General features: G+C 50.3%; 1 protein-coding gene across 1 annotated transcript in view; it reads left to right on the top strand.

Annotated features, from left to right (window-relative positions):
• The window catches only part of LOC129709583 (uncharacterized protein KIAA1522-like), a 40,457-nt gene that overhangs the window by 9,871 nt on the left and 8,002 nt on the right, over positions 1-22,584 (top strand). The window contains exons 2-5 of the mRNA XM_055656033.1: positions 15,726-15,887; positions 19,639-19,709; positions 20,487-20,631; positions 22,386-22,511. Coding sequence (XP_055512008.1) covers positions 15,726-15,887; positions 19,639-19,709; positions 20,487-20,631; positions 22,386-22,511 — 504 coding nt within the window. The remainder of the gene's footprint in view (positions 1-15,725; positions 15,888-19,638; positions 19,710-20,486; positions 20,632-22,385; positions 22,512-22,584) is intronic.

Genomic DNA, 22,584 nt, shown 5'->3' with positions numbered 1-22,584 from the left:
TGACATTTGGAAACCATAAATACTGACTTCTCCCACTTGGAGCTCAGTGAGTATTACATTGTTATTGTGTTTGTACCCGACCCTACAGAGCTGTGAATACGGCCCCTCTACAGCACAGGGTCCCACCTCCACCTCCATACGCTGCCGTGAGTCAATGCTGCTGCCCGGTGCCGGGGGCAGTGTGGGGGGGGTGGGGGGGGGGGGGGGGGGAAAGAGCGTCAGAGTTGGGGTTCTTCACCTTTGGACCCTATGTCCCAGAGGACAGCTTCCACACGGTGCTGAGGACTTTATTGAGGGGGTTACACTCCAGATACACGGGTTACTGATACACGCGTGACCGATACACGCGTGACCGATACACACGTGACCGATACACACGTGACCGATACACACGTGACCGAAACACACGTGACCGATACACCGGTTTCCGAGTTACTGAATCCAAGACTCGAGGCTGCATTTTAATTCTCAGTTTCTGCCATTTGATGTCAGTAACCTGGACTTTCCCACAGTAACTCACTCGTGGTGCCGACACACACTTCCTGATCCAAAGCTGCTCTGACTCAGGATAAGCCGGTGTGGAGGGATAATTGGTTGAGGATTAAGTGTGACTCCAGGTACCGTGAGAAACCTGTTGTTGTCTTTACCTGTTCCAGGTGATAGCTGGTGTTTGATGGGTCATTAGGTACAGCCAGCCCATCTTATGTAGTTGGAGAATGGGGTTGAGTGAGACAGGTAGATCAGCCATGATTGAATGGGCGGAGTAGGCTCGATGGAACGAATGGCCTCATTCTGCTCCTATAACATGAACCCGCTGTAGGTGAAAGAGACCGGCCCCTGGTGAGAGTAACGTCTGTACATGGGCTGTGTCCCTGTAACCCTGGCAGTGATGAGACTGGGTTTGGTCAATACCACACTTCTTGTGTACAGTACAGAGGCAACACAATGCAGTTCGCATCTCCCCAGATGAGCGAACATAGAATATGAGCAATAAATATATTTACTTACATACAGTCGTAGTAGTGCAATTTCTTCTGGTGAAAGGAGTGTCCGGGGGGGGGGGGGGGGGGTGACTGGCATTCATAGCAAAAGGATTGGAGTATAGGAGCAGGGAGGTTCTACTGCAGTTGTACAGGGTCTTGGTGAGACCACACCTGGAGTATTGCGTACAGTTTTGGTCTCCAAATCTGGGGAAGGACATTATTGCCTTAGTGAGAGTACAGAGAAGGTTCACCAGACTGATTTCTAGGATGTCAGGACTTTCATATGAAGAAAGACTGGATAGACTCGGCTTGTACTCGCTAGAATTTAGGAGATTGAGGGGGGGTCTTATAGAAACTTACAAAATTCTTAATGGGTTGGACAGGCTAGATGCAGGAAGATTGTTCCCGATGTTGGGGAAGTCCAGGACAAGGGGTCACAGCTTAAGGATAAGGGGGAAATCCTTTAAGACCGAGATGAGAAAAACATTTTTCACACAGAGAGTGGTGAATCTCTGGAACTCTCTGCCACAGAGGGTAGTCGAGGCCACACAGTTCATTGGCTATATTTAAGAGGGAGTTAGATGTGGCCCTTGTGGTTAAAGGGATCAGGGGGTATGGAGAGAAGGCAGGTACAGGATACTGAGTTGGATGATCAGCCATGATCATATTGAATGGTAGTGCGGGCTTGAAGGGCCGAATGGCCTACTCCTGCACCTATTTTCTATGTATCTATGTAATCACCGAGGTACGTTGTTTAGTAGAGTGACAGCCGCCGGGAAGAAGCTGTTCCTCGACCTGCTGGTTCGGCAACGGAGAGACCTGTAGCGCCTCCCGGATGGTAGGAGAGTAAACAGTCCATGGTTGGGGTGAGAGCAGTCCTTGGCGATGCTGAGCGCCCTCCGCAGACAGCGCTTGCTTTGGACAGACTCAATGGAGGGGAGCGTGGAACCGGTGATGCGTTGGGCAATTTTCACCACCCTCTGCAATGCCTTCCGGTCGGAGACAGAGCAGTTGCCATACCATACTGTGATGCAGTTGGTAAGGATGCTCTCGATGGGGCAGCGGTAGAAGTTCACCAGGATCTGAGGAGACAGATGGACCTCCTTCAGTCTCCTCAGGAAGAAGAGACGCTGGTGAGCCTTCTTGACCAGAGTTGAGGTATTGTGGGTCCAAGAGAGGTCATCGGAGATGTTGACCCCCAGGAACCTGAAGCTAGAAACGCGTTCCACCTCCGTCCCGTTAATGTGGATGGGGGTGTGCGTGCCGCCTCTGGACTTCCTGAAGTCTACAATGAGCTCCTTGGTCTTCTTGGAGTTAAGGGCCAGGTTGTTGTCAGCGCACCATGCTGCTAAGTGCTGGACCTCCTCCCTGTAGGCCAACTCATCGTTGTTGCTGATGAGGCCAATCACCGTTGTATCATCTGCATACTTGATGATGGTGTTAGTACCATGTACAGGTGTGCAGTCATAGGTGAAGAGGGAGTAGAGGAGGGGGCTCAGCACACAGCCCTGTGGAACGCCGGTGTTCAGGGTGAGGGTTGAAGAGGTGTGCTTGTCTAACTTAACAGACTGTGCGGTCTGTTGGTTAGAAAGTCCAGTATCCAGTTGCAGAGGAAGGGGGGTCGATGCCCAGGTCACCGAGTTTGGTGATCAGTTTAGAGGGTATAATGGTGTTGAATGCTGAGCTGTAATCGATGAACAGCATTCTTACGTAAGTGTCTCTGTTGTGGAGGTGGGAGAGGGTGGAGTGAAGTTACTGTTACTGTGGCAACTACTTTGGGTGAAGCAATGTATTCCTCCTGTGTGTGTGTGTTGGTGACCTGGTGTGTGGAGATGGTGAACCCTTCAGCCCGTGGAGACATCCTGCCCGCACCCTCCCCTCCAGTGAGATGATTCTTCCAGCGTATATCGGCCAGTCCTCGAAGCACAACCTGAACCCAACAGAGCTGCAAACTTGTAAATGGATTGAGAGCAGAATGTGGCTACAAGGGGCTGAGACCACATCCTCGTGGGTCACAGACCGGTCGGTGTTGGGGATAGGCACTAATGAAAGGACATAATGACAGAAATATCTTGACTCAGCACATCTGCAAGAACATTGGAATGAGAAACAGAGTTCATGTTTCAGGTTAAAGATCCTTCTGAATTGTCTGTAATGTGATCGCGTGGTTTTTATCCGTGTCTAGAGGGCGATGTTACAGTGTCCTGTCAATGTTGTTACGTGAGACCCGTCTCCGCAGCGAGAGATGTGGAGAACTTTCTCTCTCGCCCTTACACCTGCAATTGGGAACTCTTCCTGTTTAAATATATATTTAAAACATGGAACACAGTCCCAGTACAGCATAGTAACAGGCCCTTCGGCCCACAATGTCCGTGCTGTTCACGATCCCAAGATAAACTAATCTCCTCTGCCTGCATGTGATCCATATCCCTGCGTATCCATGTACCTGTCTAAAAGCCTCTTCAACACCACTATCGTATCTACCTCCACCCCCACCCTTGGCAGCATGTCCCAGGCACCCAGCACCCTCTGTGTAAAACACTTGCCCTATACATCTCCTTTAAACATTGCCTTTCTCATCTTATAGCTCTGCCCTCTGGTCTTTGACTTCTCCCCCTCCCCTGCCTCATCATTATAGAAACTTGTATCAGCTCTCCCCTCAGTCTCTGAAGCTCCAATCCAAGCTTGTCCAACCACCCCTAATACCTAATACCTCCCAATACAACCTCTTCTGAACGCTCTCCTAAGCGACAACATCCTTCCCATAATGGGGAACGAGAATGCTGCCCAATATAGATCGCTGTGACGTTCTCGACCTTATGTGACCTCATACAGAGTGAAGCTGACTAGACGTGTCATTCTCATCTCTTGTTGGTGGTGACTGTTGTGTGTCTCTGTGTGTCTCTGTGTGTCTCTGTGTGTCTCTGTGTGTGTCTGTGTGTGTCTGTGTGTGGCTCTGTGTCTGTGTGTCTCTCTGTCTCTCTGTCTCTCTCTCTCTCTCTCTCTGTCTCTCTCTGTCTCTCTCTGTCTCTCTCTGTCTCTCTCTGTCTCTCTCTGTCTCTCTCTCTGTCTCTCTCTGTGTCTCTCTGTCTCTCTCTGTGTCTCTCTGTGTCTCTCTGTGTCTCTCTGTGTCTCTCTGTGTCTCTCTGTGTCTCTCTCTGTCTCTCTCTGTCTCTCTGTCTCTCTGTCTCTCTCTGTCTCTCTCTGTCTCTGTCTGTGTCTGTGTGTGGCTCTCTGTCTCTCTGTCTCTCTGTCTCTCTGTCTCTCTGTCTCTCTGTCTCTCTGTCTCTCTCTCTCTCTCTCTCTCTCTCTGTCTCTCTCTCTCTCTGTCTCTCTGTCTCTCTCTGTCTCTCTCTGTCTCTCTCTGTCTCTCTCTGTCTCTCTGTGTGTTTCCCCGTCTCCCTGTGTCTCCGTGCCACCTCCCGTTCTCCTCAACACCCCACCACCCCCCAGTAGCTGGCCATGATTTATTCGCTGTCTGGGCATATTTCCATGTTGTAGCCGACGTTACTCTGTTACTCTTTAACGTTGCACATAAACCTGTCGCTTCCTGCTCTGGTGATTCATACATTTGTGCTGTGCTGTGCTGTTGTGTGTGCTGTGCTGTTGTGAGCTGTGCTGTGCTGAGCTCAGCTGTGCTGTTGTGTGCTGTGCTGTGCTGTGCTGTGCTGTTGTGTGCTAGCTCGGGGAGTTTGACCCTGAGGTGATGGAACAGATAACATTTCAACCCTGCTGTACAAGTTGTGTGCTGGCATCATTTGTAGCCTTGCATGGAAATATCAATGTCAGGATCATGGCCACTTGCTTCAGGTGACATTGACTTCACCCTGGCTGTGACGAGCAGTGTTTCTGCCCAGTTCCATCTCACCTCTGTTACAGAATACATGATGGGGGAGTGTCAGCATGCAAGGAGCAATGTTCCCCCGCACCAACAAACGCAGTCAGGGTTCCTGAGTGAGATCCCACCCAAAGTAGCTCTGTGATCTCCCCCTGTCCTGGGAGTCTACCACTAGCACCAGGCAGCGGGGAGATGTAACGTGTCGGATCCAAGTTCCAGCCTCAATCAATCCAGCTCCAATTACTTTACTAACTTGCTACTAAACTTCTGAATGATAATGAGTGGAATCTCTCGTGGGACCCAGACCCTGACATAACATTATTTGCTGTAACCAGTGCTGTACACGATACCATTACAGAGATTGTCAGATCATGAAATCACCTTCCATATCTCCCCATTGTGGTCCCGACTCATGGAATCCTGCAGCATCGAAACAGGCCCTTCGGCCCAACAAGTCCATGCCCACCAAGGTCTCCCTCTAAGCCCATCCTATTTACCCACTTTCCATCCACTTCTTATGTCGACAATATAGGAGCAGATATTAGGCCATTCGGCCCATCGAGCCTATTCCGCCATTCAATCACAACCTCAGTGTGAAAAAGTTGCCCCTCGGATTCATATTGAATCTTTGCTCTAGTTCTTGATTCCTCTTCTCTGGGTAAGTCCTCGGCTCCTAATGCTCCAAGCAATAAAGTCCTGGCCTTCCCAACTCTGCCCTAAGTTCAGGCCCTTGCGTCCTGGCCACATCTGTGTCCCTGAGGCTGGTGCCAGCTTCTGCCACCTTCCCCTGTGATGGGCCCAGTCAGCTCCGAACCTCAGCTAATGTAAACACTTTCCCAGCGAGGACCTCGCTCACCACAACTTACAAATCCTTTTCAGTGAAGGAGGTGTCTGAGTGTGTCTCCTGTAAGCCCAGACCACTGTGTGTCATGTAAGCCCAGACCACTGTGTCATGTAAGCCCAGGCCACTGTGTCTCCTGTAAGCCCAGACCACTGTGTCTCCTGTAAGCCCAGACCATGTGTCTCCTGTAAGTCCAGGCCATGTAAAGCCCAGACCACTGTGTCTCCTGTAAGCCCAGACCACTGTGTGTAATGTAAACCCAGACCACTGTGTCTCCTGTAAACCCAGACCACTGTGTGTCCTGTAAACCCAGACCACTGTGTCCTGTAAACCCAGACCACTGTGTCTCATGTAAGCCCAGACCACTGTGTCTCCTGTAAGCCCAGACCACTGTGTGTAATGTAAACCCAGACCACTGTGTCTCATGTAAGCCCCACTGTGTCCTGTAAACCCAGACCACTGTGTCTCCTGTAAGCCCAGACCACTGTGTCTCCTGTAAACCCAGACCACTGTGTGTAATGTAAACCCAGACCACTGTGTCTCCTGTAAGCCCAGACCACTGTGTCATGTAAACCCAGACCACTGTGTCATGTGTAAACCCAGACCACTGTGTAATGTAAGCCCAGACCACTGTGTGTCATGTAAGCCCAGACCACTGTGTCTCCTGTAAGCCCAGACCACTGTGTAATGTAAACCCAGACCACTGTGTGTCCTGTAAGCCCAGACCACTGTGTGTCATGTAAGCCCAGACCACTGTGTGTCATGTAAGCCCAGACCACTGTGTCTCATGTAAGCCCAGACCACTGTGTCTCCTGTAAGCCCAGGCTGATGTGGAGAAGATGGCGTCTGCTGCTGCCTTTCAGCAGTTTGCCCCGTAAACCTGATGACTTTGCATAAAGGGTGTTGGTAGATGTGTCACCTTGGGCTGGGCCAGTAGCCAGTTCTGATATTTCTTGCACAGGGTCCTGATAGGGTTTTGCAAAATGTCGACAGGTTTGGGCACACCCAAAGCTGATGCAAGCTCACCCACAGGTGAGCAAGTGTTTATTTAATATTAAACCTGCTGCCTCCATGGTTCTCACAGGTGTTCCAAATGCATTTGTTTGCAAGACCCTACGGGCCAGGATCGAACCATCTGGGGCGGTGGTGAGAGGGTCAGAGTGAGATGTCCACAGGAGATGGGAGTTCACAAATGGGCAGTTCATCTGAAACCACAGTTGTGATCTCCTTCATACGTTCAGTGATAGCAGCAGAATTAGGCCATTCGGCCCATCTAGTCTACTCCACCATTCAATGGTGGCTGATCTATGTTCCCCATTTAACCCCATTCTCCTGCCTCATCCCCATAACCCCTGAGACCGGTACTTCATGGGTCGGTGGTTATCTGATCAAGGGTCAATGGGAATCTCGTTACAGAGAGAGGGTCCCTGCAAGGTGATGCTGAGTGGCAGGTGAATCCTGATCTTGTCTCCACTCCTACTTGTGTAGCATGATGTAACAACCACAACTAGCTGCTAATGCTACACTAGGGATGGTGTGCACTCTGATCTACCTATACTGCTGTTGGTCCAGTGATGATACTCAGCTGTAGGTGCCGGACATCCAGTGTTGGGACGTGCAGGTTGTTTATAGAGGTGGTGGTTCTTCACGGAGGAGAAAGCAAGGGAGGCTTTAGGGGGTGCGATGGGCCAATGATTTACTGGTTGGGTTTTGCACGTGGTCAGCAGCAGATCCAGTTTGTTTAGTTGCCTCTCATGTTAATAACTGCAATGTATTTATTGTGGATCTTGAGTATGGCCAATCAAACATAGAGATATTGGGGAGATGACCAAAGGCTTCTGATCCCAAAGAGACGGACTGTAAGGAGTAACAAAGCAGAACGGTGGGACATCTTGGAGAGGGTCCAGAGGAGGTTCATGAGAATGATCCCAGGAATGAGTGGGTTAACATATGATGAGCGTTTGACGGCACTGGGCATGTACTGGCTGGAGTTTAGAAGGATGATAGGGGGCCTGAGGTACGGGAGGTACTGAGGCAGGATGATCAGCCATGATCATATTAAATGGCGGTGCAGGCTCGAAGGGCCGAATGGCCTACTCCTGCACCTAATTTCTATGTTTCTATGTTTCTATGCCTCATTGAAAGTTACAGAATAGTGAAAGGCCCGGATGGAGTGGATGTGGAGAGGATGTTTCCACTAGTGGGAGAGTCTAGGACCAGAGGTCATAGCCTCAGAATTAAAGGATGTTCCTTTAGGAAGGAGATGAGAAGGAATTTCTTTAGTCAGAGGGTGATGAATCTGTGGAATTATTTGCCACATACAACTGTGGAGGCCAATGGCAGAGAAAGACAGATTCTTGATTAATGTGGTGTCAGGGGTTATGGGGAGAAGGGAGGAGAATGGGGTTAGGAGGGAGAGATAGGTAGCCATGGTCTAATGGCGGGGTAGATGATGGGCCGAGTGGCCTAATACCTCTCCTATCACATGAACATGCGAGGACTTCAACAGGTTAGTGGCTGAACACACATGGGTTGGGGGGACTGGAGCAGACAGGAGATTGGTTGGAGGGATCGGGAACGCTGGGCAGAGATTTGGGAAGTGTGCACGGTGCTGGCTCGAAGGGCCGAATGGCCTACTCCTGCACCTATTGTCTATTGTGTAACACGCTGAAGGAAAAGACACGGGCTGGAGATGGTGGCTCTCTCAGGGACCAAGGCATCAAGAAGGAATTTCATTCAGCTGAGGTCGACACTGGCTGCAGGAGTTTTTAATCACAGTGGAGCAAGATTGTAGTCGGTGGTGAAATCTCGGCTTAGTCACGAAACAGCAACGTGGTGACAATGTTCACCAAGTCCCAGCCTGTCTGAGAAAACAGGCAGAAGCACTGGGGTTCAGGGGAGGGGTCGGGCGGTGGGCTGGTGTAGAGTGGACCTGACCCCTGACCCCTTGACCATGCTATGGACCTGACCAGTGCTGGGCAACCAGGCGGCAGTTGCAGAGACTGGGACGGATGCCAGGGCTGGAAGAATCAGTTCAGGCGGAGCCATCGTTACCATAGGTTGTTTTTAATGGACATTTGTGGCAGGTTCTTTGTTTATTAATGGATACATGTGTCCTTTGGAATGTCCAAGGTGCTCCTGCCCGTTGTTCCCCAGCCCGCAGCTTCTCCTGGACTTGGTGGGAGGGGAGGGGGAGACATGTTGGTGAAACTGACCCTGCCTGTCACTGTGTCCTGCTCGCATCCTCCAGTGCTCCGAGCCTGGTTCCACTTTTATTTATAGGCCGATTTGCAGAGGAACACTCTACCTCCCTCCTCCCTGGGAAACAGAGAGCAGAGTGGGACAAGTGAGGTCTTAGCTGCCAATGCCAACTGCAGCTGCAGAGGTGGCCAGGCTGACCCTCCAGCTCCAGCCCTGTGTGGCCACCAGGACAATAGGCCTCCATGGCCAAGTTGGGACACTACATGGCAGTGGGAATGAGGCCACTCTAGTGCATTGTCTCTGTAACCCTTGTACTTATGTATGTGCTCGTATACAGTAAGATTTTTACTGAGCTTTATGCAAACTATGATGTACTATTAAACCAATCCTGAATCTATTTAGTTTGTTGTTTATTCTTGCTTGTACAGTGAGAAACCTGTTTGCGTACTAACCAGTGAAAGAAAGGATTATAAATGAACCGTCCTATGTCACAGATACAGGATAAAGGGCACAAAGATTAAACCATTGTGCAAATGGGTTTGGAGCTGCCACAGAAAAGGTTAAAAGTTATTCAAGTTATGCATTGCCTTGAGGAAAAAGGACTTAGCTGTTGATGTAACCCACTGGGATTTGCTGAGTTTGAAAGGCCCTAGGCAGGTTATTGGTTGGGGATGGTATGTGACATGCACTGATTTGGCAGTGGTGTTTTTAATAAAAGCAAGTTAATCCATGACTTATTGCAACAAGATCTTGCTTCATTCTTGTGCCGTGGATGATGTTGATGGAGTTGGAGAAGCCAGGGCTTCACCAACGTGACATGACTGGTCTGAGTGTGAACATGAAGAGGTTGCCACTGTTGTACGTTAGAGCATGCACGATGAGTTGTGCTTGACCGAGAGTGAGCACGTTCTACGTTCTACGTTACAAGATGCACAATGTTCTACATTGGAGAATGCAGGGTGAGTGTGTTGGGCCAAGAGAGAACGTAATCCATGCTAGAGCATGCACGATGGGTTGTGCTTGACTGAGGTGAGTACGTTCTATGTTAGAGGATACACTGTGCTCCATGTTAGAGGATACACTGTGCTCCATGTTAGAGGATACACTGTGTTGTATGTTAGAGGATACACTGTGCTCCATGTTAGAGGATACACTGTGCTCCATGTTAGAGGATACACTGTGCTCCATGTTAGAGGATACACTGTGCTCCATGTTAGAGGATACACTGTGCTCCATGTTAGAGGATATACTGTGCTTCCATGTTAGAGGATACACTGTGTTCCATGTTAGAGGATACGCTGTGTTGTACATTAGAGGATGCCGGGTGAGGGGGTGAACACGCTCCATATAGAGAGGTGTTCGGGGCACTGTTCCAGGTGTTTTGGCCAAGGGTGAACACGGGTTCGGGGTTTCCATGTTAGAGGATTTGGGGTGTTCAGGGATAGTGTTATATTAGAGGATGCGGGGTGTACCATATTAGAGGCCAGGGTGTTACATGTTAGAGGATATAGTCTATATTAGAGGATGCAGGGTGAGCCCACACTACAGGATGCAGGGTGAGCATACTACTATGTTAGACAATGCATGATGAGTGGGTAAACAGGTAAGGGCAGGGTGACAGAGTTTCAAAGTTTATTGAGATGTTAAACATGTTGTACGGCGACATGGATAGGAGATGTTTGGAGGCAAAGATGGATTTAGGTTTATTATTGTCACATGTACTGAGGTACAGTGAAAAGCCTTGTTTTGCGTCTATCCAAACAGATCAGATATAACATACATAAATACAATCAGATCAAACTGGTACACTTGGTGGAGCAAAGGTCACGATACAGAGTGCAGAATATAGTTCTCAGCATTGTAGCATCAGCATCAGTGTCCACAGTGTAGAGGTGAATCGGACAGTACCCTAGCTTATGGAAGGACCGTTCAGAAGCCTGATAACAGAGGGGAAGAAGCTGTTCCTGAGTGTGGCATTGCGCGCTTTCAAGTTTCTGTACCTTCTGCCAGACGGGAGCGGGGAGAAGAAAGAAGGCTCAGGTTGACTGTATTCTCGAGGCAGCGTGAATTGTAAGTGGAGCAATGGTGGGGAGGTTTGGTCTGTGCGATGGGAATCTTGTCTGCCATGGACAAGTTGGGCCAAAAGGCTTGTTTCTGTGATGGCATTCTGCTTACTTTAATTATTATGTAATTAGTATGGAAAATATTTTTATGTAGCTATTGTTTGGATTTGTCTCTGTAATTTGGTAGTCTAAAGCGGAACTCAGTGGGTCAGGCAGTATCTGTGGAGAGAATGGACAGGTAACATCTTGGTGAATCTGTCCTGCAAACTTTCCAACCTAATGACACAATCCCACATTTGTTAAGCACGCAACAAGCATCGACAGTAAAGGCTGGATACACTCAATAGGTCATGTAATTATTAAGGGTGTCAGGGATTAAGGGGAGAAGGCAGGAGAATGGGGTTGAGAGGGAGAGATAGATCAGCCATGATTGAATGGCGGAATAGACTCGATGGGCCGAATGGCCTAATTCTACTCCTATAACTTAAGAACATATGAACCATGTCAGGTTGGAGAGCTGGACATTCACAGTGTCCCATCCACCCAGTGTTTCTGGAATGTTCTGTTTTCAATGGCCCAGCGTGGAATTCTGGGAATGTTTGGCACTGAGAGAAGGCAGGCACCAGTTCCCACAGTGTGTTATTAGTGGCTGCTTGATGACTATTACACCACAGCTGTCTGACAGATCTGCCCTGTACTTAAGCAGGGCTGGTGGGTGGTAGCTACTTATTTATGTTAAATAGCACCCTGTCATCTGTAGAATCTGTTACCTGCTGGTGAGGCAGTAATATTTCACACACACACTGTATTGTAGTGTGTACTGATGGTGGCGACTGACTTGATTCATCAGTGGAACAGTCGCACCAACATCACCAGTCAAGACCTTGTTGTGTGGAAGGCTATTCATCCTGTGTGGTATCCCTGCCCCAAGACTCAACCATCTGGGCGAGGCCACTCCCTGCACACGGACTCGTGGCTCAGACATTTCTAATAGTATTTATTCTTGATGTACTGCCCTTTGAGCCAGTGTTTGCCATCCAATAAGACGATGGCTGACCACCGCCACTGTGTTCCCGTCGGTCTAGCATGGAGACAGGCCCTTCAGCCCATCTCATCTGTGCCGACTGAGCCAGTCCCACGCAGTACCGGCCCACATCCCTCCAAACCTTTTCCTGTCCATGTACCCAAGTGATTTTACCATCTCTTCCTCTGGCACCACAATGACACTCGTCTCCCTTGTAAATGTTTCCCCTCTCACCGTATTAGACCCTGGGGACAGGACTGTGACCATTCAACTTATCCATGCCCATCATGATAGGTCTCCTTCACAAACAGTCCCGGCCTCTCCATGTAACTCAAACCTTCCAGACCTGCCAACATCCTCACAATCCTTCGTATAGCCGGCCACCAGATGTGTACACAGTTCTCCAAGTGTGTCTCATTACATCGAGTACAGCTGTAAGATGCTGTCCCAACTCCTGCACTCAGTACCTGACTGATGAAGACAAGGATCTTGTGCGAAGGTGGAGCAGGGATTTTATTTTCAAGTAATTAGCAGCATCTTGAGTGTGTTGCAAAGCCTTTGGAGTGTAGAAGGACTGAGGGCTGAAGGGTCTGTACATCATGCTCTGTGTCCTGTTGTTATCCAACACACCGAATGTTGCTGAGAATCTTCTTACATTCCGTTACTCTGAAGGGTTTGTGTAGAAGCAGCTGATACTCTCTCGCACCTCATTAATAATTTGGATCTCACGAGGGGTGGAGTTTACTGACAGATGCACAGCTACGGTAATGTACAGGTATGGTGATGTACAGGTACGGTGAAGTACAGGTACGGTGAAGTACAGGTGTGTGGTGTGGTACAGGTATGGTGAGGTACAGGTGAGGTACAGGTGTGATGAAGTACAGGTGCAGTGACAATCTTGCTTGCAGCAGCATCACAGGCACAAAGGCTCAACACACAAATTGTACAAGAGTGTAAAAAGGATCAAGAAGGTGCAAAAACAGGATATTGTTGCAAATTGGAGAACAAGTCGAGGGCAGAGCAAGAGGTGGTCGGTGCGGTGACGTTCCATTGCTGAGGTGGGAACAGGGTTGTGTTGTCAGTGTTTGTGCAAGAACTCACCAACGGATGGGGTTCAGGTTCAAATGTGAACCCCGACGAGAGCTTGAAGTGACATAGTTCCTCGTGCCCACAACAAGCTGGTGCGGGCAATTACTGAGCAGAGCTGGGCAGCAAGCACATCAAAGGCATGCCACAAATACTTGACTCCATTTGTTGCTTCACTGGCTTGCCTCTCTGTTACAATGGACTCTGAGTTCCCTTCAGCTATTAATTAATGAGCAGTGACCTTTATTTTCTAAGATTAAGTGTAGATGATTAACCAGCTCCCTTACTGAGCGGAAGCTGTTTGTCAGTCCGAGCATTTTGGGCTGGTGTGAGACCAGAACATTGTTTAAATACCGGCATTTACCTAGAACATAGAACTGTACAGCACAGGAACAGACCCTCCGGCCACAATATCTGTGCCCAACATGATGCCAAATTAAACAAATCTCCATTCTCTGCCTGCATATCCATCTAACCCCCTCTTAAACACCACTGTCATATCTACCTCCACCATCACCATAAAACCTGCCACTTACATCTCCTTTAAACATTGCCCTTCTCACCGTAAAGTCTTTGACATTTCTATCCTGTGAAAAAACTTCTGACTGACTCCCTAGTCTCAACCTCTCATCATTTTTTAAACTTCTATGGGGCCTCCAACACTCCAGAGAAAACTCTTTACAGTGAATGCCTCTAATCCAGGCAGCTTCCTGTAACCACTGCATCCTCTCAGTAACTGGGCGATCAGAACTGCACACAGAATCAAATTCTGTACACACCTGTACATCACCATACACCATAAAAAAAAAGCCTGTAGGGAGGAACAAAATCTAATGATTCCAAGTATCAATGAAATGAAAGGAGCTGTCGGGGCAAGTTGTGATGTGGAACTTGTCTCCACACTGGAGATAGAGTGAGGGACTGGGCTAAAACACGGCAAACGCAGTTTAATGTGGGAGGTCTGGCTGGAAAACATTTTTCACACAGAGAGTGGTGAATCTCTGGAACTCTCTGCCACAGAAGGTAGTTGAGGCCAGTTCATTGTCTATATTTAAGAGAGAGTTAGATGTGGCCCTTGTGGCTAAAGGGATCAGGGGGTATGGAGAGAAGGCAGGTACAGGATACTGAGTTGGATGATCAGCCATGATCATATTGAATGGCGGTGCAGGCTTGAAGGGCCGAATGGCCTCTACTCCTGCACCTATTTTCTATGTTTCTATGTTTCTATGGTGTACATGTCGAGGAGTCGGGTTGGCCACATGGAGAGAGAGAGTGCAAGAGTGATAGTCTGAGGTCTGGTGCATGAATCACACAAAGTTAACAGGCAGGTCCAACAAGTGGTTAGGAAGGTAAACAAGATATCAGCCTTTGTACAAAGGGAGTGTAAGAATAGGGAGGTTTGCTACAATTGAACTACAAGTGTTGGTGAGACCACACCTGGATACAGGAAAAGACTCAAAGTGCTGGAGTAACTCAGTGGGTCAGGCAGCATCTGTGGAGAACATGGATAGGTGACGTTTCACAGAGTGCTGGAGTTACTCAGTGGGTCAGGCAGCATCTGTGGGGAACATGGATAGGTGACGTTTCACAGAGTGCTGGAGTAACTCAGTGGGTCAGGCAGCATCTGTGGAGAACACGGATAGGTGACGTTTCACAGAGTGCTGGAGTTACTCAGTGGGTCAGGCAGCATCTGTGGGGAACATGGATAGGTGACGTTTCACAGAGTGCTGGAGTAACTCAGCGGGTCAGGCAGCATTTGTGGAGAACAGGGATAGGTGACTTTAAGGGTCAAGACCATTCTTCAGACTGCCTGACCTGATGAGTTACTCCAGCACTTTGTGTCTTTTTGTGTATTAACTGGAATGTACAGGATACAGTCTGAGGCAGATTCACCAACTAATTCTGTGTCAGATGGTTGTATGACCAAGTAGTCTGGGTCTGTATTCCTGGTTATCTCGAAGAATGAGGGGTGACCTTATTGAAACCGATAAGATCCAAGGAGGCTTGACAGGGGAGATGTTGGAGTCTCCAACAGAGGAACATGGTTACAAAATGAGGCCAGCCACTGGTATATCATTCATTGTCACGTGTAGCTGAGGCAGCAAAACAGTTTGTTTTATGAGTATTCCAGTCAAATGATGTCATTCGTGAGAACATCAGGCAGAGCAAAAATGAAAATAAATGAGAGGAATAAGGTGTCACAGTTATAGAGAAAGTGCAGATAAAGAAACGCAAGGGCCACAAGGAGGCAGATTGGAAGATGGTGAACAAGTGAGTTTCTTCTCTCAGGGATGGGTAACCCTGGTGAATTTCTGCCCCATGTCAGCTGGAGACGGGTCAGTGGATGTACGTCATGTGGAGGCAGATAAATGTTTGTAAGGGGAGTGGGGCCAACATAGATCAGTGGGGTAGGAGCAGGGTAGGGGCCGAGTGGCCTATTCCCCTCTTTGGTGCTTGAGTTGTTGTGAACTGGACCATGTTTAATATCAGAAAATTGATCACCCGGTAATTCAGCTTTGCCCTTGAATCCAGAGGAAATATTTGCTGTTTCTTTGCTGCAGTTTCATTCACCAACAATACAATTTGTTGAACCTCTGAAGTACTGCCATGTTGTTAATGTAAAACTATGGCACAGCTTGTGAATATGTTGTCTACCTTGGGTCTGATGCTTAGTTTTATTTTCTTGCAGTCTCCTCTCAGTCTGATGATGAAGCAAAGTGGACAGTGCACTATAGACCATCTCTGTATCAACATCGGCAGGAGAACGTCTTCCTCCCGTCCACTCGACCCGCTGATATAGAGGACCTGCACAAAGAGGCGGAACTCGGCCTGAGATCCCTGCAGGAGCAAGGTAGGAGGAGGGGAGAGTGCCGGGATACAGTTCTGGTCCCACTGGTCCCTGGCAGACCCAGTGCACTTCCTCACCAAGTCTTGTAGGGTGACATGGTCACCAAGTAACAGGAAGTCTGGCTGTGTGTTGTTTGTGCAAGAACTCTACCGGGGTACATTGACAATGGTTCCCACTTCAGTCCAGATGTTGATGTGGCCAATGTGGGACCTTTAGACTACGCAGGTGGGGCAGGTACAGCCTGGGTGTGGTGGAGGGGGCGGGGGTGTGGTGGCGGGGGTGTGGTGGAGGGGCGGGGGTGTGGTGGAGGGGGCTGGGGTGGGAGGGGGTGTGGTGGAGGGGGCTGGTGTGTGGTGGAGGGGGGCTGGGGTGTGGTGGAGGGGGCTGGGGTGTGGTGGAGGGGGCTGGGGTGTGGTGGAGGGGGCTGGGGTGGAGGGGGTGTGGTGGAGGGGGCTGGGGTGTGGGAGGAGGCTGGGGTGGAGGGGGTGGTGGTGGTGGAGGGGGCTGGGGTGTGTGTGGGGTGGGGCTGGGTGGAGGGGGTGGGGGTGGAGGGGGGGGTGGAGGGGGGGGTGGGTGGAGGGGGTGGGGGGTGGAGGGGGGCGGGGGTGGAGAGGGCTGGGGTGTGGTGGAGGGGGTGTGGTGGAGGGGGATGGGGGTGGAGGGGGCTGGGGGTGGAGGGGGCTGGGTGGAGGGGGCGGGGGTGGAGGGGGCTGGGGTGGAGGGGGTGTGGAGGGGGCGGGGGCGGGGGTGGAGAGGGCTGGGGTGTGGTGGAGGGGGTGTGGTGGAGGGGGGTGGGGTGGAGGGGGGGGGTGGTGGAGGGGTGGGGTGGTGGGGGGGGGTGGGGGGGGGGCGGGGGTGTGGTGGAGGGGGCGGGGTGTGTGGGAGGGGGCTGGGGTGTGGTGGAGGGGGTGTGGGGGAGGGGGTGTGGGGTGGAGGGGGTGGCTGGGGTGGAGGGGGTGTGGTGGAGGGGGGGGGGGGTGGAGGGGGCTGGGGGTGGAGTGGGGCTGGGGTGTGGTGGTGGAGAGGGCTGGGGTGTGGTGGAGGGGGCTGGGGTGGAGGGGCTGGGGTGTGGGGGGGGGCTGGGGTGGAGGGGGCGTGGTGGTGGTGGAGGGGGGGGGCTGGGGGTGTGGTGGAGGGGGCTGGGGTGTGGTGGAGGGGGGGCTAGGGTGTGGTGGAGGGGGGTGTGGTGGAGGGGGGGGGCTGGGGTGGAGGGGGCTGGGGTGTGGTGGAGGGGGGCGTGGTGTGGTGGAGGGGGGTGGGGTGTGGTGGAGAGGGCTGGGGTGTGGTGGAGGGGGCGGGGGGGTGTGGTGGAGGGGGCGGGGTGTGTGGAGGGGGCTGGGGGTGTGGTGGAGGGGGCTAGGGTGTGGTGGAGGGGGCTGTGTGGGGGGTGGAGGGGGCTGGGGTGGAGGGGGTGGGGGGTGGAGGGGGGGGGGGTGGAGGGGGGCTGGGGTGGTGGGCTGGGGTGTGGTGGAGAGGGCTGGGGTGTGGTGGAGGGGGCTGGGGTGGAGGGGCTGGGGTGTGGTGGAGGGGGCTGGGGTGGAGGGGGCTGGGGTGTGGTGGAGGGGGTGTGGTGGAGGGGGTTGGGGTGGAGGTGTGGTGGAGGGGGCTGGGGTGTGGTGGTGGAGGGGGCTGGGGTGTGGTGGAGTCCACACAATCCAGAGGCAAAGTAAAGGAATCCAACAGGAAATTTAGAAGAAACTTCACTCCCAAAAGAGCAGAGAGAACGTGGGGATCAGAGGTTTTGGTGACCAGCATGAGGGAGAAGCTGGGCAGGCAGGTGAGGAGATGTGGATGGAGGGCTGTGCACAGTGAGGAGATGAACCTTGAGGTCAGCACAGCACTTGGGCTGAATGGCCTGCTCCAGGGCTGTACACATGATGTAGTCCATGTATGAAGGTTAACAGCATGGTGATCTTGGTGCCATTGTACACATGTGCAACAGTAACAGATCGATGTGTAGTTTCCACACACACGGCATTTCACAACTCACATTCTACTCTATAGATTTGCAGGAATTGTGAAAGATGTGGGAGTGACTGTTCTGGAGAATTCACTGTTACTAACCCATTCTATCCTGTTCTGTCACCCAGTCTATGTGTGGGTTGGAGTTGGTGCCTGGTATTAATTGTGACAAAAACCACCAAACACAGCATGAGGCAAAGCACTGGCATGTTTCTCACTAGAGCAGACCCAGGAAATGATAGGTTTTGACCAGCCAGGGAGTTGTGGAGGACATTAAGAAATTCCATTTTGACATTCATTTGAATCGGGGAAAAGTTATTTTTATACATAAACTATCCCAGACTGTGGTAACTCAACTCATGTTGGGAACATTCCCAGTGAAGGTTGTCATGGATTCAGGATCCTACAACTATCTCTGTGACTCGATGTGATCTGAGGGGTTTGCGTTTTACAATGGCCAGACCTTGATAACCCTGACCCTTGCCGTTACACTGATGCTGGCAAATGTACTGGACACCTTCCCCACTGGTCAGTGATGTTTTGCCTCTGTAGTTGTCCGTGTTACTTGATGCCCAGAGCTTCCAGAGCTGAACGTATTAAGCCATCAATGTGCTCTGTCATATTTTAAACCAATTTGTCCGTGTGAGATGCCTGTCCTGAACTCGGTTTTCATGGCACATCCTTTGATAGACATGAGTCATAGAGCTGTACAGCAGAGAAAGAGGCCCTTCGGCCCGTCATGTCCATGCCGACCATTACACTTTTCCACACCAATCCCATTTGGACCGCAGCATTTTTGCCTTGGCCATGCAAGTGTTGGTCTAGATGCTGACTGAGTTGCACGTCACAGAGAGAGGCCCTTCAGCCCATCTCATCCATGCTGACCTTGATGCTATTCTATACCAATCCCATTTGCCTGCATTAGGTCCCTGTCTCCCTTCTCACCATAAACCTGTGTTTCAGATCCCGATACCCATGGATCTATCTAATCCATGCACCTTACTATCCAGGTCACCCCTCAGCCCCATGAACCCCAGTGAGACTGGCCAATTGTGACTAGCCCTGTAATGTACCCCACTGACTTGTACATCTGACAATAAACTCAACTCAATGACCTGGGCTCAATGTGATCTTGTTCAGGTTGTGATGTCCATGCAGGCAGAAGGGATGATGACGGGGAATATAGGCCAGATAGTTGTTAGAAATAAGTTGTCTTTCCACTGGCTTACGTGGAGGCCGGTGAAAGTGCTTTAGGTTTAAGCTCACACTGAATCATTTCCAAACAGAACTTCAAGTTAATTAAGTTCTAATCCTGCCTTGTTCAAATTCCCTGGTCAAGAAAATTAAATAGTCCTGGTTGACTGAAACCATCTGCAGGGAAGCAACAAACTCTTTAATCATGACACCAGACTTCACCGTATCCTGCACTCCACTGCACTAACAAGAATGTGAAAAGCAAGTACTAGAAATAGAGTTATGTTTCGCATTGGAGATGAGTTTTCCCTTCCCATGGGCAACTAAAGGTCCAATGTCATTGTCAAGGGTCAGTCATTCCACTCTGACTTGCAGTTATCGAGCCCAAAGGTCCAGCAAGATTCTGACACCAAGAAAGAATGGACAAGTAATTTGTGAAGGGTCTGAATTGCTTGATGCCCGACTGTGTGTTTCTCATTGCTCAATACTTGGACATTTACATTTGTGAACCATTTCTAACTGTTCTGTGTGTGTTGGTCTAAGGGTGGAATGTCCATTTACAAATACACCTGTGTGTATCTGTGTGATTCTCCTGCAGGGACCTTGGAAAGTTGCTCGCAACCCCAGCTGCGAAATGTCCAGGAAAGTATGGACAACTGTAGTGAGGCAGTAAGTGTTGGTTCCTGGTTACAGGTGTGAATGCCGCAGGTGAGGGGGCGGGGGGGTGGGGGCCATTTCCAGTGGACACCAACACCAGGGAATGTAAATATACACTGGCTTTTGGCCAATACGGTCCATGTTCACTGGTTGGTGACCTGGGCACAATCCATTCTCTTCGGCAAAGTGATAACACTCAACATATTTGCAAATTTAAAATAACTATAGTGGGAATTGTTTAAATGTCTACAGCCTCCTGGTTAAGGTATTGGTTGGATGAGGTTGTGGTGGCACCACCACTCCCCACGGGGGCGAGAGGCCAGGACCTCGAGGGGTGTGGGGGGGGGGGGGAACCTCTTGTCCCCTTCCTGCCGCTTGCTTTCCGCAAGGCCAGCAAAGATCTCCAGTGGAAATCCCCAGGATTTGCCCAACAGGAGGTCCATGGGCAATCGGGAATCTCAGAGGGAGGTTGATTGGTGGGGGCCAATGAGGGAGGATGATTGGTTCAAGCACAAAGTGCTGGAGGATGGGCCCATGGGTCAGAAGGTGCCCATGGACAGGTACGTAAGAAGAAGGAGTCACAACCCAAAACGTCACCTATTCCTTCCCTCCAGAGATGCTGCCTGACCCACTGAGTTGCTCGACTTGTGCCCCTGGACTGGTGATGTGTTGGTCACAAGTGTCCAGATTGATCTGAGGCGTGGGACAGCAGCACTACCCACTGCTCAGCGGAAGTAGAAATAATGCCCCAAAGATGTTGCCGTTGTGATTTGTTGTGTGTGGTTACAGGATGGAGATCTGCCGGTGACCCCAAACTCCAGGTCAGGTGGGCCTGGCGATGAAGTGTGGACAAAGACACGCTCACTTCCACCGCCCACTCCCGATGAAATCCGAAAGACTGCTCTGGGAATCCAGCCATCGGTCAGCTCAGCCGGTGAGTACATGGCCATCAGTGTGCGTGTGTCCAGTGGCCGGAACTAACCCAACCCCCCAAACCTCTGGTCACATAATAGATGGGCTTGACCCTGCAGAATACTCTAGCCAGAGAATGACTTACACAGGAAAACGATATTTAAATGTGACCATAATGAACTCCTCATTAGAGGCCAGCCACAAAGTATCAACTTTAGTAAGAAAACGGGGAATAATAGAATATTAGATTGCAAATAATTTGGTTAGTTGCTCCTTTGTCAGTCATATTTGTATTTGTTGGTCTCAGATCCCATTTTGTCCAAACTCAGAGTATGTTTGCTTGCATCTTGTCGAGGCAGGGAACTGCAGATGCTGCTTTGCATCAAAGGACACCAAGTGCTGGAGTAACTCAGTGGGTCAGGCAGCATCTCGGTTTCAGGTAGAGACCCTTCTTTACATATCCATGTTCTCCACAGATGCTGCCTGACCCTCTGAGTTACTCCAGCACTCTGTGAAACGTCACCTATCCATGTTCTCCACAGATGCTGCCTGACCCGCTGAGTTACTCCAGCACTCTGTGAAACGTCACCTATCCATGTTCTCCACAGATGCTGCCTGACCCGCTGAGTTACTCCAGCACTTTGTGAAACATAGAAACATAGAAATTAGGTGCAGGAGTAGGCCATTCGGCCCTTCGAGCCTGCACCGCCATTCAATATGATCATGGCTGATCATCCAACTCAGTATCCCGTACCTGCCTTCTCTCCATACCCCCTGATCCCCTTAGCCACAAGGGCCACATCTAACTCCCTCTTAAATATAGCCAATGAACTGGCCTCAACTACCCTCTGTGGCAGAGAGTTTCCAGAGATTCACCACTCTCTGCGTGAAAAAAAAGTTCTTCTCATCTCGGTTTTAAAGGATTTCCCCTTTATCCTTAAGCTGTGACCCCTTGTCCTGGACTTCCCTAACATCGGGAACAATCTTCCTGCATCTAGCCTGTCCAACCCCTTAAGAATTTTGTAAGTTTCTATAAGATCCCCTCTCAATCTTCTAAATTCTAGAGAGTATAAACCAAGTCTATCCAGTCTTTCTTCATAAGACAGTCCTGACATCCCAGGAATCAGTCTGGTGAACCATCTCTGCACTCCCTCTATGGCAATAATGTCCTTCCTCAGATTTGGAGACCAAAACTGTACGCAAACGTCACCTATCCATGTTCTCCACAGATGCTGCCAGACCTGCTGAGTTACTCCAGCACTCTGTGTCCTTCTGCGAACTTCTTGACAGGATCTGGGTGTTGTTGACAAGCCCAGAGTTTGTCCCGGGTGCCCTGGGGGGGACCTCATCAGGTGGAGCTGGTGTTGTCCTACTGCACACCTGGTGGAACTAGGGTTGGTCCTATGTGTGAGCGTGAGGAGGGTGAAGGAAGTGTCAGGCCAGGGCAATGTAGCCTGTCTGTCACCTGGACTCCCAGGACGTCCAGAACTTTGACTCTCACCCAATGTTGAGTCCGACTCCATCCAACGTTTTGTTGGATGCTCCTGACTGGAGATAGCCGAGGTCAGAAGGAATCGGTGACGTTTCAGGTCGAGACACTTTTTCTTCTGAAGAGGGGTCAAGACCCGAAACACCACCTATTCCTTTTCTCCAGAGATGGGGCCTGACCTGCTGAGTTACTCCAGCTTTTTGTGTCGACCAAGAAAAGTATATTTTGTCTCATAATTAATTCTTTAAAAGTGAATAATTTCTGAAGTTTTGTTTTAAATAATGCAGGAATAAAGTTTAAACCGCAAGAACAGCAGAAGACTCAATCTTCCTTTAAAGCACCAAAACTGAAAGAGAAACGGATTCGGAGATCGACGATCATGGGGCTTCCCCAACACGTGCAAGAGGAACTGGGTTTGTGCACTAACTCTTATTTTACAGATGCAGCACAGAAACAGGCCCTTCAGCCCACTGAGTCCGTGCCAAC

Source organism: Leucoraja erinacea, chromosome 26 (assembly GCF_028641065.1).
Source record: "Leucoraja erinacea ecotype New England chromosome 26, Leri_hhj_1, whole genome shotgun sequence".
In the NCBI taxonomy this organism is placed as follows: domain Eukaryota; kingdom Metazoa; phylum Chordata; class Chondrichthyes; order Rajiformes; family Rajidae; genus Leucoraja; species Leucoraja erinaceus.
Note: the sequence above shows the minus strand (reverse complement) of the source record. Positions and strands in the feature narration are given on the sequence as shown.